The 13,473-nt window shown below is 37.5% G+C and overlaps 1 protein-coding gene across 3 annotated transcripts in view; it reads right to left on the bottom strand.

Annotated features, from left to right (window-relative positions):
- Positions 1–13,473, bottom strand: part of MSH3 (mutS homolog 3) — a 119,208-nt gene that overhangs the window by 28,017 nt on the left and 77,718 nt on the right. For all 3 annotated transcript variants that reach the window (XM_066987708.1, XM_048054345.2, XM_048054343.2), the window contains 3 exons: positions 11,432–11,539; positions 7,787–7,901; positions 4,236–4,393 (listed from right to left, as the gene is read on the bottom strand). In XM_066987708.1, the coding sequence (XP_066843809.1) occupies positions 4,236–4,393; positions 7,787–7,901; positions 11,432–11,539 (381 nt within the window). The remainder of the gene's footprint in view (positions 1–4,235; positions 4,394–7,786; positions 7,902–11,431; positions 11,540–13,473) is intronic.

Genomic DNA, 13,473 nt, shown 5'->3' with positions numbered 1-13,473 from the left:
AATTAAACACTCAAATCCCAGTAAAAGTCAATATAGATTGGGCACTGACCTTCCCAAAACTCTAAAATTCCTAGCTATAATGAAAGTAATTAAATGAAATTCTATGAGGAATGAAATTCTATGAGCAAAGCTTGCTTGAAAACATTATCCATTATTGAAAAAAATGAAGAAAATATCCACCAACAAAACATCCTCAAAAGACTGTGCGCTCCTTCCTCGTTACATAGCTTCCCTTACAGCTGGCACAGCAAAAGGTCTGAAAAATAGTAACTTATTTGTACAAAAACAGTTTACACATACATTGACTCATGAAAAAGTGAATATGGATATGTGGAAGTTCAAGTGAGAGGTTTACACAAACACTTTTATACTCAAATGCAGAAATTATTCCAAATATAGCTTTAAATAAAAATAGAAAAATACAGAGAATTGTTTATTATCTCTTTATTCTGATGCTTTGAAGCTCGAGCCACTTAAAAATGAAGCAGACCTTTTACTCTATATTTCATCTAATCTCAACACCTGCTTTCCAGGATGAGGACCAAAGCATGGCAGTGGAAATGGCAAGGTTGTTTTTACACATAAGAAATGATGGAATCTGGTGATAGCCCACAGGAGCACTCAAAAACCTGTTTAAGTGAATAAAGCAAATGGAGGATTGGAAGAAATTACTCATGCCCCCCAAAGTTTTCAGTTTGCAGACTTGCAATAGCACATCACCTGGGTTTAGGGGCATTATGCAGTAAAAGGATCTCTCCTTTTCCCCCTCTTTAGGATGAAATTATCAACTCTACTCAGAAATGTTTGGACTAGCCCTAGCACTGTATTGTGTTTGTACACCTCATAATGAAGATAAATCATTGCTATTTCCACTGTACCTCTAAGCAAGACATTTCCTTTAAACTACAACCCTTTTGCAGCTTTAAAACGTTTAATATAATGCACTATTTAAAGTCAATTTAGAGAAGCTGTAATACATAAATACTAAATATATCCAAACGAATAACCATAGTAGCAACCTTTCAATTTCCATGGAAACCCTACTTAAAACACAAGATACAAATCCTAGATGAATGTTAATCTCTTAAACCTATATAAGTTCACACTTCAAAGATGCAGTCTACAATCAAAAAAGTGACTGAAGTATAAAGCATCAATATTCAAAAAAAATTTAGGAAGCACCAGAACTGTTGGTGCTCCCGATGCACAGAACTCCTCACACAGTCAGCCTGTAAAGCACCCCTCGCAGCAGGGGTGCTATGGTAATAGCAGCATCTAGAAATACAACACATCAAGGCAGTGATGAAAATAACTTGGAAGCTGACATCTTCCTGTGGAATGTTTCTAAAAGATTAAAAATATACCAATGTTATCAACAAAAAATCCCATTTTCCAGCAAGACACTTATGGCCTGGGGTGGCAGTACAGAAAGGATGTCTGCATAACTGCATCCAATTAAAAAAATAAAAACAGATAAAGAAAACAGAAAAAAAACCCTGAACTGTGAGTGAGTTAGAGAAAGAGCATGAACAGAAATTCCCTACCAGAATAGAGTTTCTGGCAAAAGCTGAGACTTTAGAAATGTGTTGTCAGCCAGTCAGAGCATTAAAGAAACAATGTAGGACCTATCATGTCATATCTGAACTTATTATTTCTCTCCTCCAACTAGGCATTACAATCAGTAACAAAATTAACTTCCTAGGGCTAAGAAATATCCTGAATATAACACCACATTAACCTGTCCTGATGAAATTATGTAATTTAAGACCTTCTCCAGAACCCTGAAGAAAACAAAACAAAACAAAAACCAAAACAAAACATAGAAGTGCCTCCTTCCTTGGCAGTCTCTGAGTTGCAGAATCTGATCGGTTATTCCTTTTCTCACTGGAGAGGGTGAAGTTCACGATTTGGGTATGGTTAAAATGAAGCAGAAGTTAGACAAAGACCGGACTGGGCATTGCAGCTACTGAAGATCAGACACAGCGGGACAGAAAACAGCCCTGAGAACTCACCTACCCAGAGAGCATGGATGATCACTACTTGGGATATACAGAGCTAGGAAGACCCACAGGCGGAAGCAGAATCAACATGCAAGCACCCACCTAGACATTTGTACTGGAAGGAAAGCCACAGCTGGATCAAGATCTAATATCCCATACATACATAGCAAATTGCTAATAGCTGTCCCAACAGTACAATTTATTCCCTTAATTTACATTATACGAAAGCGAAATGTTTAAATCAATGCACAGACAAGCAGTTCCACTGCATCTTTTACAGATCTGAAGTGACCATTTTGGATTTCTGAAGGAATGTATTACTTAAGCCAGCTTTTTTGCTTCCTGTTACTCTTATGTTAACCTTTTAACTAATGCATTATTACTTTGTAAATAATAAAATTTCAATGTGTTCTTGATTGATTTTGAGCCAATTAGTTTAATAAATTACCAGTGCAATGTCAAGAATTTAAATAATTCTTTAGCACACTTTTTGAGTGCTCATCAGTTCAATTTTGACACATTTCACATTAATTGAAGAAAGGCATATCCATCTGAGTTTCCAGAGCTAATTTAGACAGGGAAGAAAGTTAATCCCCTGGATTAGAATCTCATTGGGCTCCAAATTAAATGGTCTGAAACCTCACAGCCAGCAGATGACACACCCTAATCCCTTTGGCTTGAAATCAAAAAGCACAAAGCAGCATGACAGAAGGTAAAACTGTTATGAGAACAGATGCAAAAATACCCACAATGCAGAAAAAAGCTAAGTGGAATCAGAGAAATTCACTGGGAACAGGTGAAACTCAGATATATTAACTTCAAGGATTTCACACTACAGAGGACAGAAAACAACTTGTTCACTTGCCAGTGGGCACATAACAAAATCACACTCCTTAGTGACTGTGTCACATTCCTCAATCTTTCGGCTGAAATAATCCTGTTGTAATGATAGTCAAACAAAATTAGAGGAAAAGGGATACTGAGTGTAAGAGAAACACATTTATGCTCTTATGGCTGGAAATTAAGTCAGTGTGAACACAAAAGCAGCACTCTGTGTTCACTGAAGAAACACAGAGCGAGACAAAAATAATCTTCAAATTGTTAGTAACATTGGAATATTTTTGCTGTAAAATAAATTACATCTTGTGTATCTCCACATCCCCTCAGAAATGCTCATTCAATCAAACAGTCAATTACTTTCAACATGGGGTAGGGAAAAAAAGGTAACTATTTTGAATTTTCAGCTCCAATTAATTTTGGAACAATAATACAAATTGTTTTCTAATTTGTTCAATGGCTTAGCACTGAAGTGCATCAAAGCATTATTTTGCTCATTTTTGTCATGACACAGTGAGGCATAAGAATACAGTATCTTTGTATGATGGAGCAATCCCATATGAGCAATATTTCAAATTCTGTGTTAAAAGTTAACTCTGAAATGCAATCTTCCATCACATTTCATGGAGGATAATTCTACCACAAATACATAATCTTTGTGAAACTCAGAACCATAAATAATTATCCAGCTCAAATGGCATCAGTAACACAGAACTTTTGCTGATTAAAAAAAGAGAGAAAAGAGGAAGGAGAAGAAAGGCTGGATAATCCTCGGTAATATCTGACTATTGAAAAAAAGTTCGGACTGTGCTGGTAATCTTTAAAATTTATTCAACATTATTTTAAAAATGAGACTAAGACATGCCAGGTAAAATGAACTGCCATTACGCATTCTTTAAAAGACATCAAGTAACATATGTACAAGACTGATAGTCAGAAAAGAGAGTAAGAATAGGGTATATGTGGACCCAAATTCTCAGTCCCAAATATTGGAAGTATGTACAACTGTGCTGCACAGCAGAAACTGTGACATGATTTTCAGAGTTAACAGCATTCATTTTAGGAGAAGCATCAAATAGGTATCACCCAGCACAATATTTGATTGAGATGTCCATTCAGGCAGATGCATTTAAACACTTAAATCTTAACTGAGCCAGACACATTAACATTCTCATCCTTTAAAGATTCCAAAATAGTTTCTGTAGTCAAACAGCTGGCCAGAAAACCATGAAACAAAACCTAACAACCAGTGTGTGTATTTAAAAATGAAGGAGAAAATTAAGTATAAATTCTAATGTTCTGCATGAAAAACAAAATTATATTTTGATATACACACACCCACACACCCCATGCTGTAGTAAAGTTTTCATAAACATACAGAAAATTTTGAAAGATTACCTGGTAAAAATACCATCCACAACACCAATTGTTGACTCCTCTGCAGGAACGTAGGAACCAATCTGTGCCATGACTGTGATCAATGCAACTTGCTTTATATAGGAGCTCTTTCCTCCCATGTTGGGTCCAGTTATTATCATGACCCTTTCACCATCTCCCTGGAAACACAGAACAGTGGTTAAACATATTGTCTGCATATGATGCATATAGAAAATCTGGTGTGTATACATATGCTCAGAAAGATACAGGACATGTCCTCAGGATTAAACGTTCTGCTTCTATTTGAACAGCTTCATTCATTCTTAGAGTTCATCACATTCACTTCTCAAGATATAATGCATTCTCAGATGGATAAATCTTCCTAAGATCTCTCCAGGCTGGTGACAGAGAAGCATAGCAATCAACACTCATTGCTCTGGAGAAATATGGACAGAGTGAGGAAGAATTTTCCCTTTCTCCATCAAGAAACTAAGAAAGCACTCCAAGAACTTTCTGTGCAGTTTTCTTTGGAGAACGGGAGAATCTCATCAGCTTTCAGAATAGGCACCGTCACCCCAATTTGGTTGTGATCTGGATTCCTCTCTACTTAGAGTTCTCTTTGCCAAATGGGACAAAGATCCGACTCAGATATTAAACCCTTCAACATACCCACATCCAAACAGACTGGCTACTACAAGAAATCAAGACATCTCTGAGTTTAGCAGTACTTGGCTGTAACACAGATATTTCAAGCAGACTGCACCCAATCTCCGATTGATCAGTTTATCTAATCATGAAATCCTATGGAAGATGTATCAGACATGAGAGTTCATCTCAGCTATAATACCTTCTATAGTACCTAAAACTGTCTATGGCTCCAAAACAAAATATTCTTCCTCTGGTGCAAGGCAACTCCTTACACAAAATTAAAACTCACCAATGAACATATAAGGCCTTCTCAGGGCCTGAATCAAGACTAGGAAATTAAGTTATGCAAGGACTTCAGATAAACGGACTTTTATTTTGTACTACAACTTACAACGAAATCCAACAATTTATGAATTAACCAAAAGTCAGAATATTCCATTGACCCATGGGACCGGCATAGAGGAAAGGATAAGCTCTGCATAATGAATATTAGCCACACTACTTAGGAAATTTAGAGGTCATCAGACCCCGTGACAAGAAAAATACAAATATCTCCCCAGAATCTCCTCACGATCTTTACAGATTTGCATTTCTTTTAGGTTTTCATTCTTTTCAACAGGGAGACAAATAAAATTCATATAGGACTGACACTTTTATTTCATAATTCAGATCATACAGAAGGTACATGCAACCAGTATTTATTATATGTAAAAGCTGTTTTAAACAGCTTTTTAAGCCGTTTTAAACAGCTAAAAACAACAACAAAACCAAAACACATTCATAAGGAACTTGCAATAAAGTTAAAACACAGAAAATGACATTATCAGGAATGAAGGATGGCTGTAATAAAATGCACATGACTATATGGGAACAAAATTCATAACATTCTATTCTCTGAGGTATAGTTTCAATACTGCTGCTAAAACTTTGTCAGGGCCACCACCACTTCGCTCAACACAAGAATTTACAGATACTTAAAAGCAGAATGAGTTAATCCACAAGTTTCTTGCATGTGTGTGGTGTTCCTCCAGGGTCCCTCCAAGCATGTTCAGAGACTGGTGGTTGGTTTGCAAAGCCAGCTTTCAGAAAGAACATACACTGGAGCATCAGTCCAGAGAATCCACCCACCCTTACTAATGCATGCAACCATAAGCTAACATCTTACTGGAATATATGATAAAGGTACTAAAAAAATCCATGAGTATTTGGGAAGGAGAGGGAGAATGAAAGTATAAAATATTTATTTCAGGACACTGAAAGAAAGCTTTCCTGAAGTTAGATATCTGACAACATTTCAGTTGAAAACATGACAGGAGATGCATTTTCCTGCTGATTCAAACACAACAGTTAAAACTAGAGACATTTTAATAAACTGGATTCCCACCTACCTCCCTCAAAAAAGAGAGAACTCAAACCAACAGTAGGAGAGGAGGTGATTATACCATGACCACTTGCTTTTGTAATACTCAGTATCTGAAAAGCCAACATAAGAAGGGGACTAAAGGGAGAAAGTGCATGATGATTACTGAATGAAATGCTGATTTTTTTTTGTAAGAGCCATCTGTCGCTTTTTTGGAGTTCAAATAAATTTTTGAAAATGTTCTATGAAGTATTGCACAATATCTATATCCTTGTTCAGCACAGAAAAGCATTTAAAAATATTTCTAGAGAAATACATACAAACTTGAAGAGTGCTTACCATGGCAATATTCCATGCTGACATCTGCTACCTTTTCTATGTTTACTGCATCAAAAGGCAGTTAAGTATTCAGAGGTAAGTTACAAGCATATTTTTATATTCATTAGGAAGAGAAATATAATATTTTAAAAAAGATATAGCCAAATAAATATTCAACAAAAAAATCAAAAGGACATACAATTTAACAGGCATGTTTTAGTTTTTCAGGGAGAAAAAGGAGAAAAACTAAAATATGGTCTTCAGAAACTGATTTATGAAATAAAATAAGGCAGTGTTTTCTATCTAAGGTAATTGCATATTTATACCAATTTTAGGTAATGTAGGTTATACAATTTAGGTACTGCATAGAAAACATTAAGTTGTAGCCCTTTTTGACCTGCTGACAACACCACCAAGAAAGTTAATAGTCTTCCTACTTCTCAGCATCCTATTACTTAATTCTCTGTTGCAGAAAACTAGTCAGAGAGACATGGGTAGCACAGAGTCTGCAAAGCTACACATCAGGGATCTTCATCTATGTTAACATGAATGGCTTGTTACAACTAATGTGCAGTCTACACTGTGTGTACATGATACTTCACAGTGAACAGTCAGAACTCCACATATGCTTTGTCAGATTGTGAAATGCTGTGTGAATTTGGCACTTCTAGAAAGAAAGGAAAACACATAGTAGAGAAATACCTTAAAACATCTGAGCTACCTTAGAAATAATTTGTAAGACTGAGCCTGCAAATGTGACACAGAAACTCAAGTGACTGATAATTTGTATATTATATGCCCATGGAAAAACAAACGTTAAAAATCTCCATAAATTTGAGATAAATTTACTACAAAAGTAGACTCTCTCTAATGACATTGGTTAAAAAAATGTAATTATTCACTTACCTTTCAAAGATAACTACTTAAAAACAATCACATTTTCCTGATTTTGAGATTTCCTTTTCCCTCTTTCCCTTCCTTTTCCCTTTTCCCTTTCCTTTTTCCCTTCCCTCTTGTCTTTCCTTATGTGATTAAGCCTGAACAGGGTTGCTAAGAGAGAATCTGACTGCAAGATACCAGAAAACAGACAAAACTGACATGGTCATGTCTAGCAATGTCTCTCTGAAATGCAAGCAAGCAGCCATTCTATAATTAAATTATTTATTTTAACTTCCTGGCCAAAGAGCAAATTCCAGATTCATTCCCCTGAATGATTTTGAATCCCAAAAGCTATCTTGATACTTACTGAAAGGTTAGTGGTGTTTGGAACATACTGATCCTGTTCTCCCAGTAGTACATCAATCACAGGGTGCCTGCCATTTTTTATGATTATTTCTTGCCGATTATCTTGCACAACTGGTCTGCAAAAAGGAAGACACATTAATTTAAATGTTCATTGTAACCAATTACTTAGAACTACTGCAATTAAAAGCTGTTGCGGGGGTCATCTACAATGCAGATTTTTGTCAAAATATGCAAATGACAGAAAAATGAATTCTTGCTATCACATATTTCTAAAGAATGGATTCATTTAGTTTAAAGAAATATTAGTCAATTAAGTTTAGATATTTTAGAGTACTTTTGTGATTTTTTTACTATGTAGGAAATGCTTTCAGTTGTTCGTATGTAATACAAAGAACTAGTAAGAACTACAACATGAACAAGCAATAACAAAACCCTTAACTCGAGAACAATCCACTTTCCTAACACCACCACTAGAGAAGCTCCAACAAACTTCCACCATTTGCAGATACTTTTGATAGTCTCACAAATGATCTTGCTCATAAACTGGTCCAGCTTGCCACAGCATCAAGCCCTGGCTGGCACATGGATAGCAAAGAAAACTGTCCAGCTATGTATATTGTGACTGACAACACATTAAACCATACAAATCAAAGCCTACAGGATGACAGAGTTGTAGTTCTATAAAAATATGAGCTGCAATCCTACTTCGCAGCAACTTCCAAACACATGTAATAGTCATCACAATTGCTGTGGATAGAAAGTGTACTAAGTTGAAACACTGAAATGACAGTATCTTTTTAGAAATAAATATGCAAACCAGATTGATGTTACTTGTACTTTTTCTCTTCTCCAAACAGTGTAATAAAAAGCATTTTTTTCAAATGGCTCCACCTTACCTACAAATTAGTCTATATACAAGGATATAACTAATAAACCATGTACAATTCTGTTATATACCTCCAGCCTAAGAAGCTCCATCTCAAAAAGCTGTCTGTTCTTCACAGAACAAAAAACACTAAACAACATAGTAACTAAACTATACCTGTGATTTCTTTTTGTTACTGCTCTCCTTTTTCATCATAAGTGAAGTGCAACATAAATTGAGCAGTAGATGTGGTTTCAAGTCTCTGCAACATTTTCCTACAGTACAAGCGTTTTGTGGTAAGAGCAATAACTTAGGGAAGTGGCAGTAGCTGAGAAAAGAGAATAATGGCATAAAGCCACAGAACTTTTGGACTGGAAATGAAGTAACACTTGGGTGGACTTCAGAAGGAATGCAAAATTCAGGGGAAGTGTGATTTTCCTTGGGCTGAAGAATGACTGTGCAATTAGAAAGGAAAACGGACATAAAACAATGGCATATCAGGAACAGAAGTCACTGGGGAAAGAGATGCAAGCTGAAAATGCTGTGTGGGGTTTGGTTTTGTTTTTTTGTTTGTTTGGCTGTTTTTTTTTCAGCATCGGGACAGTTCCAGCAGTACACAGCTGAGATGAAGTCAGTAAGGGCTGAGTCTTAGGGTACAAAAAAAGGAAATTTCACTCTCCACTCTTGTCAGATATGTAACTACTTTGGAGCTGTAACAGGATGGTCTGAGAAGGGAAGAGCACATACCTAGAAGTACATCGCTCCTCTACCTCTCCATTTTGGAGCCAAGAAGGAGAGATGTCAGCTAAATGATCCATTTACTATTTTAAAATTCTACCCTCATCTTTGGAAATCACCATGTTTTTTTAACTGGTCGTGTCTCCTTCCACAAAGCTTTGAGACAGGATGTAGTTTCAGGATGCCACAAGCCTTGCCAACTGCCTGTTCTCATTTCAGACAATGGGGCCCACAGAAGCAAAGCCTCAGACACAGTCATTCAAAAGGTCTTTCCTGCCCTATGTCCTCACAATGTGACAAGCATGTGTCACGCAGTAGGGGAAAAAAAAAAAAAAGAAAAAAGAAAAGAAAAAAGTATCTCTGGAATGCTTAACACGTTACTGAGTCATGTAGCATCTTTCCAACAGCATTCCAGAAAGTTAATAAATTTACAAACTGCAGAGTGGACAACACAAATATCAGATGATGATGATGTCTGGGCTACCTGAATTATCATCCTTACATATGTAACTTTGCTGCCTGAGAGCCCTGACTTTGTTCATCATTCCTGTAAAGGATGAGTCTCCCAACATGGGTGTCACAGGATGACCCGCGGAAGCTGTAAGAGACACTTAGCTCTTTCCAACAGCTGTGTGGAGCACCTGTGCTGCTAACTTCACAACTCGTTTAAATGCCTTAAAAAACACTCCTCTGAAATACCTGAACTAGTTAATAAGAAAGTCTCATTTTCTTTTCTGTAGACCTCCAGAATTAATTATTGACATCTTCCCTTTGGCTGAGGTTTAGCTAAGAAGTCTCCTCCCTGACGGTTTATAAGCTCTAAGCCACTCTTTAATATTCAGTAAATTATTTAAACTCTGTGCAGTGAATTAATAAGATTTCAGTTTGTTTTCTCATCTGAGTATACAGAAATAAGTGAGCAATTACTTTCAAGGAGATTCTAATAGAGGCATACAAGATCCCAAGAGTCCACAGTGATCAATATTATCTTTATATTCTTTATTACCTTCTGTATAAAATCAGAAGTGTATTTAAGTTGATTTCCCTCCCTCCTTACACATTTAATGCACAATTTGCTGTACTTTCACAGGTCTCAAACGTCACTAATTCAGATGTTTGTTTGTAAGTAATGGTCTGATCACTTGTACCACTTGTGCTGCAGCTTCACAATGAAAACACTTACTGGAAACTGGGGACTGGAAACTAACCCTGTACAGAGGTGTATACAGTAAACCTCAGAAACAGTAACTCCAGGCCTTCAGGACAGCTCTCAGCAAGCTGAATTAGTGTCTCAGTGTGTCTCCATGTCTACAGGGACAGACACTTCGCAGGATGGAAATGGGCACCCCAGTGAGGGTGACAGTCTCCATGCGGAGGCAAGAGACGCGGGCTTGTGATGGGGGAGGAACACAAGAGTTGCAGTGTGTGCAAGCTCAGGAACTAGCTTTAGACCAACCTCGGGGAAGCAGGACTTGAAGCTCTGTGCCTCTGCAACTCAGAGAGCAAGAGGGATAGCCTTGGCACCGCTAGAGTCCCAGGCTGCATTGCCTGGTATGCATGGATGGGTCTTCGGTGGAGGGACCTGCACAGCTCATCAGATCTGAACACACTGCCAAAGGTGAGACATTATCACTTCTGTAGCAGGTGGCATTAGTATTTACCTGTCTTTACCCGAAATACATCTTTGAAACACACCTCATAAACCTTAGAAACTTTGGTATTAGAAACACCTCTCTGGGAAAATAATAAGGAGCATGGACATTGTTTCCATGCTAAGTTCAACATATATTTATGTGTTTGTGAGAAATCATCAACTAGACTCATGTAAAACAACAGACAGACAAGTGCAAGCTGTCAAATGTGAATTGCAACATTTATGGTCTTGAAATAAGGGTAAAAGCATTGCTTTGCAAAATCAGATTAAGTTAAAACTACTGTAAACAATTTTAATTATACATACTGTACTACACAAACTCAACTGAAATTTATTTTAAATACTCAAATTCCCTATAAAACCCTAAATAAAAATTAAAAATTGATTACCTGCAATAGTCTCCTTGTTTAGCCACCTGTGCCAATGAGAACAGACAGTCGATAGTTGCTAGGTGACCAATCGCTTTAGACACAGGGTGATAATGTTCACTAAAATGGCTATTCCAAAACAGGGAAAAATAACAGGAGAAAGAAAAAAAAATAAAATAATTTTATACAGATACAAATGTATTGTCAAAATATACCCCATGCAGGTTTCTCAAAGGGCTCCTATGATCTTTAAATTACTCTGAATTCAAATCTCCCAGCAGTGTATTAAGTTACCATATGAGGACACAATCTTAATCAAGATGGACTTCATGATTCTGTTGTAACAGGGAATTATTTTTAAGCACAAAAAAGCAGACAAAATGAAATTCACTAAATAGCATACAAGGGGTCTGCAGTTGATCCCTGCTGCCTAAATGAGGTCCATAAAAACGCCACTGTTTATCACAGTGTTAACTGAATCCCAAGTGCCAATTCACTTCAATCATACACTAAAGTCAAAAATATATATAATAAAAGTGCCTGAATACAGGAGTTGTCTACAATTTCAACAAAATATGGTATATACAACAGAAAATTCAAGAATTCATTTTCCGTTTATGGCACTGTTTCACCCAGTACATTAATGAAGTTACCAGGAGAACACAGTTTTCAGTAGACTTCATTCTCATAGCACTTATGAATTCATTTCCTCCTCTCCTGGTCTCAAGGATACAACTTGGAATATAAATCCAGTATGGGAGCAGAATTTAGAAAGGTGGGGAGAGGGTAGGATACCGTATGCTGCTATCAGCATTGAAAACAGCAAAGTAAACGTGAAAAGCAGCAGATCTAAGTGCAGAGAGGTTAACAGAGGTCAACTCAAACTTAGATAGCTAATTTAGTGACAAATATTATTTAACCAAACTACTTTACGGTATCACAAAGCCAAAACAGCTTGAGGAGAGCAAACTGGAATGTGTTTTCTCGTTCCTACCAAATAAACAGAATTTCTGAGTTCCTACTAGGGGGCAAAACCTTGGCCCCAGTTACATTCATGGCATCACATTCAGCATGTCCTGGGCACCAATGAAGGGAAGGGGAAACTGTGGCTCTGCCACATGTATGTCACCTACAGCCTTTACAGACCGAAGGTAATGCAAAAGCCACAAAGGATGAACCCTGACTTCCAGACCTCACAAGGATTTTGAAGGGCTGGCAGCAAGAAAACACATTTTAATACTTACTAAAACAGGAAATCTAATAGAGCATTTAGCAACTAATCATCATAGATAATTTCTGGAATGTTAAATGACTGTTAGAATAGCAGTATTTCAAAATACTGCTGATGTTGTTCACTGGGGTGGTCAACCTGTGGTTCCGCAGCTGCACAGAGATCACAAATAAAACAAGAGCTGCTCCTAGGCAAGTGCTGGCAGCAGGACTCTGCTGATAGTTAATCAGAAACCATCACTGGGCAAATAAAAGTATTAACATAGGGTACTGGGGGCACCTTTTTGCGTTGCAGCTAAGTTAGCTACTGTCAGAGAGGTCCTACACAGATTCCTCTCCCTTCTCTGGCCCCAACCACCTGCTTCCTACGCTCCGTCCTCAGCCACAGATTCTCCCGCAGTGCATCCTGTTCATGGAGCAAAATGATTCAAAGTCTACTCATGTTTTTGCAGGATCAGCGTAATTCCCACTCTGCTTGCTCTGACTGCCAAGGTCATTTGACAGCAGGGAGTCTCTACACCAACTCCAGAGCACTGGGGGGCTGACACACTTAAGGCCAAAGGCACACCCAGCCCAATACCATCCTGCAACACAGAGGTGGGACCCTCAGGGAAAATCACCATCCCCTGCCACGGAGGGCCCACTGCTGGAGCAGCCAACCCCCAGACAGGATGTCAGAGAGGTACAGAACACAACTTAGAAACATTTTAGCATTTAAATGCTTGCATCAGTTTGATTGCTTCTCTTTAAAAGATACACGATGGACTCATTGTCTGTCCAGTATTTAAAGCAGTTGACCTGGTGCTAAAGAAAAATAGTCTTTTTGAAGAAAA

Source organism: Anser cygnoides, chromosome Z (assembly GCF_040182565.1).
Source record: "Anser cygnoides isolate HZ-2024a breed goose chromosome Z, Taihu_goose_T2T_genome, whole genome shotgun sequence".
Taxonomy (NCBI): Eukaryota; Metazoa; Chordata; class Aves; order Anseriformes; family Anatidae; genus Anser; species Anser cygnoides.
The sequence above is the reverse complement of the archived record's forward strand: the minus strand, read 5'-3'. Positions and strand labels throughout refer to the sequence as shown.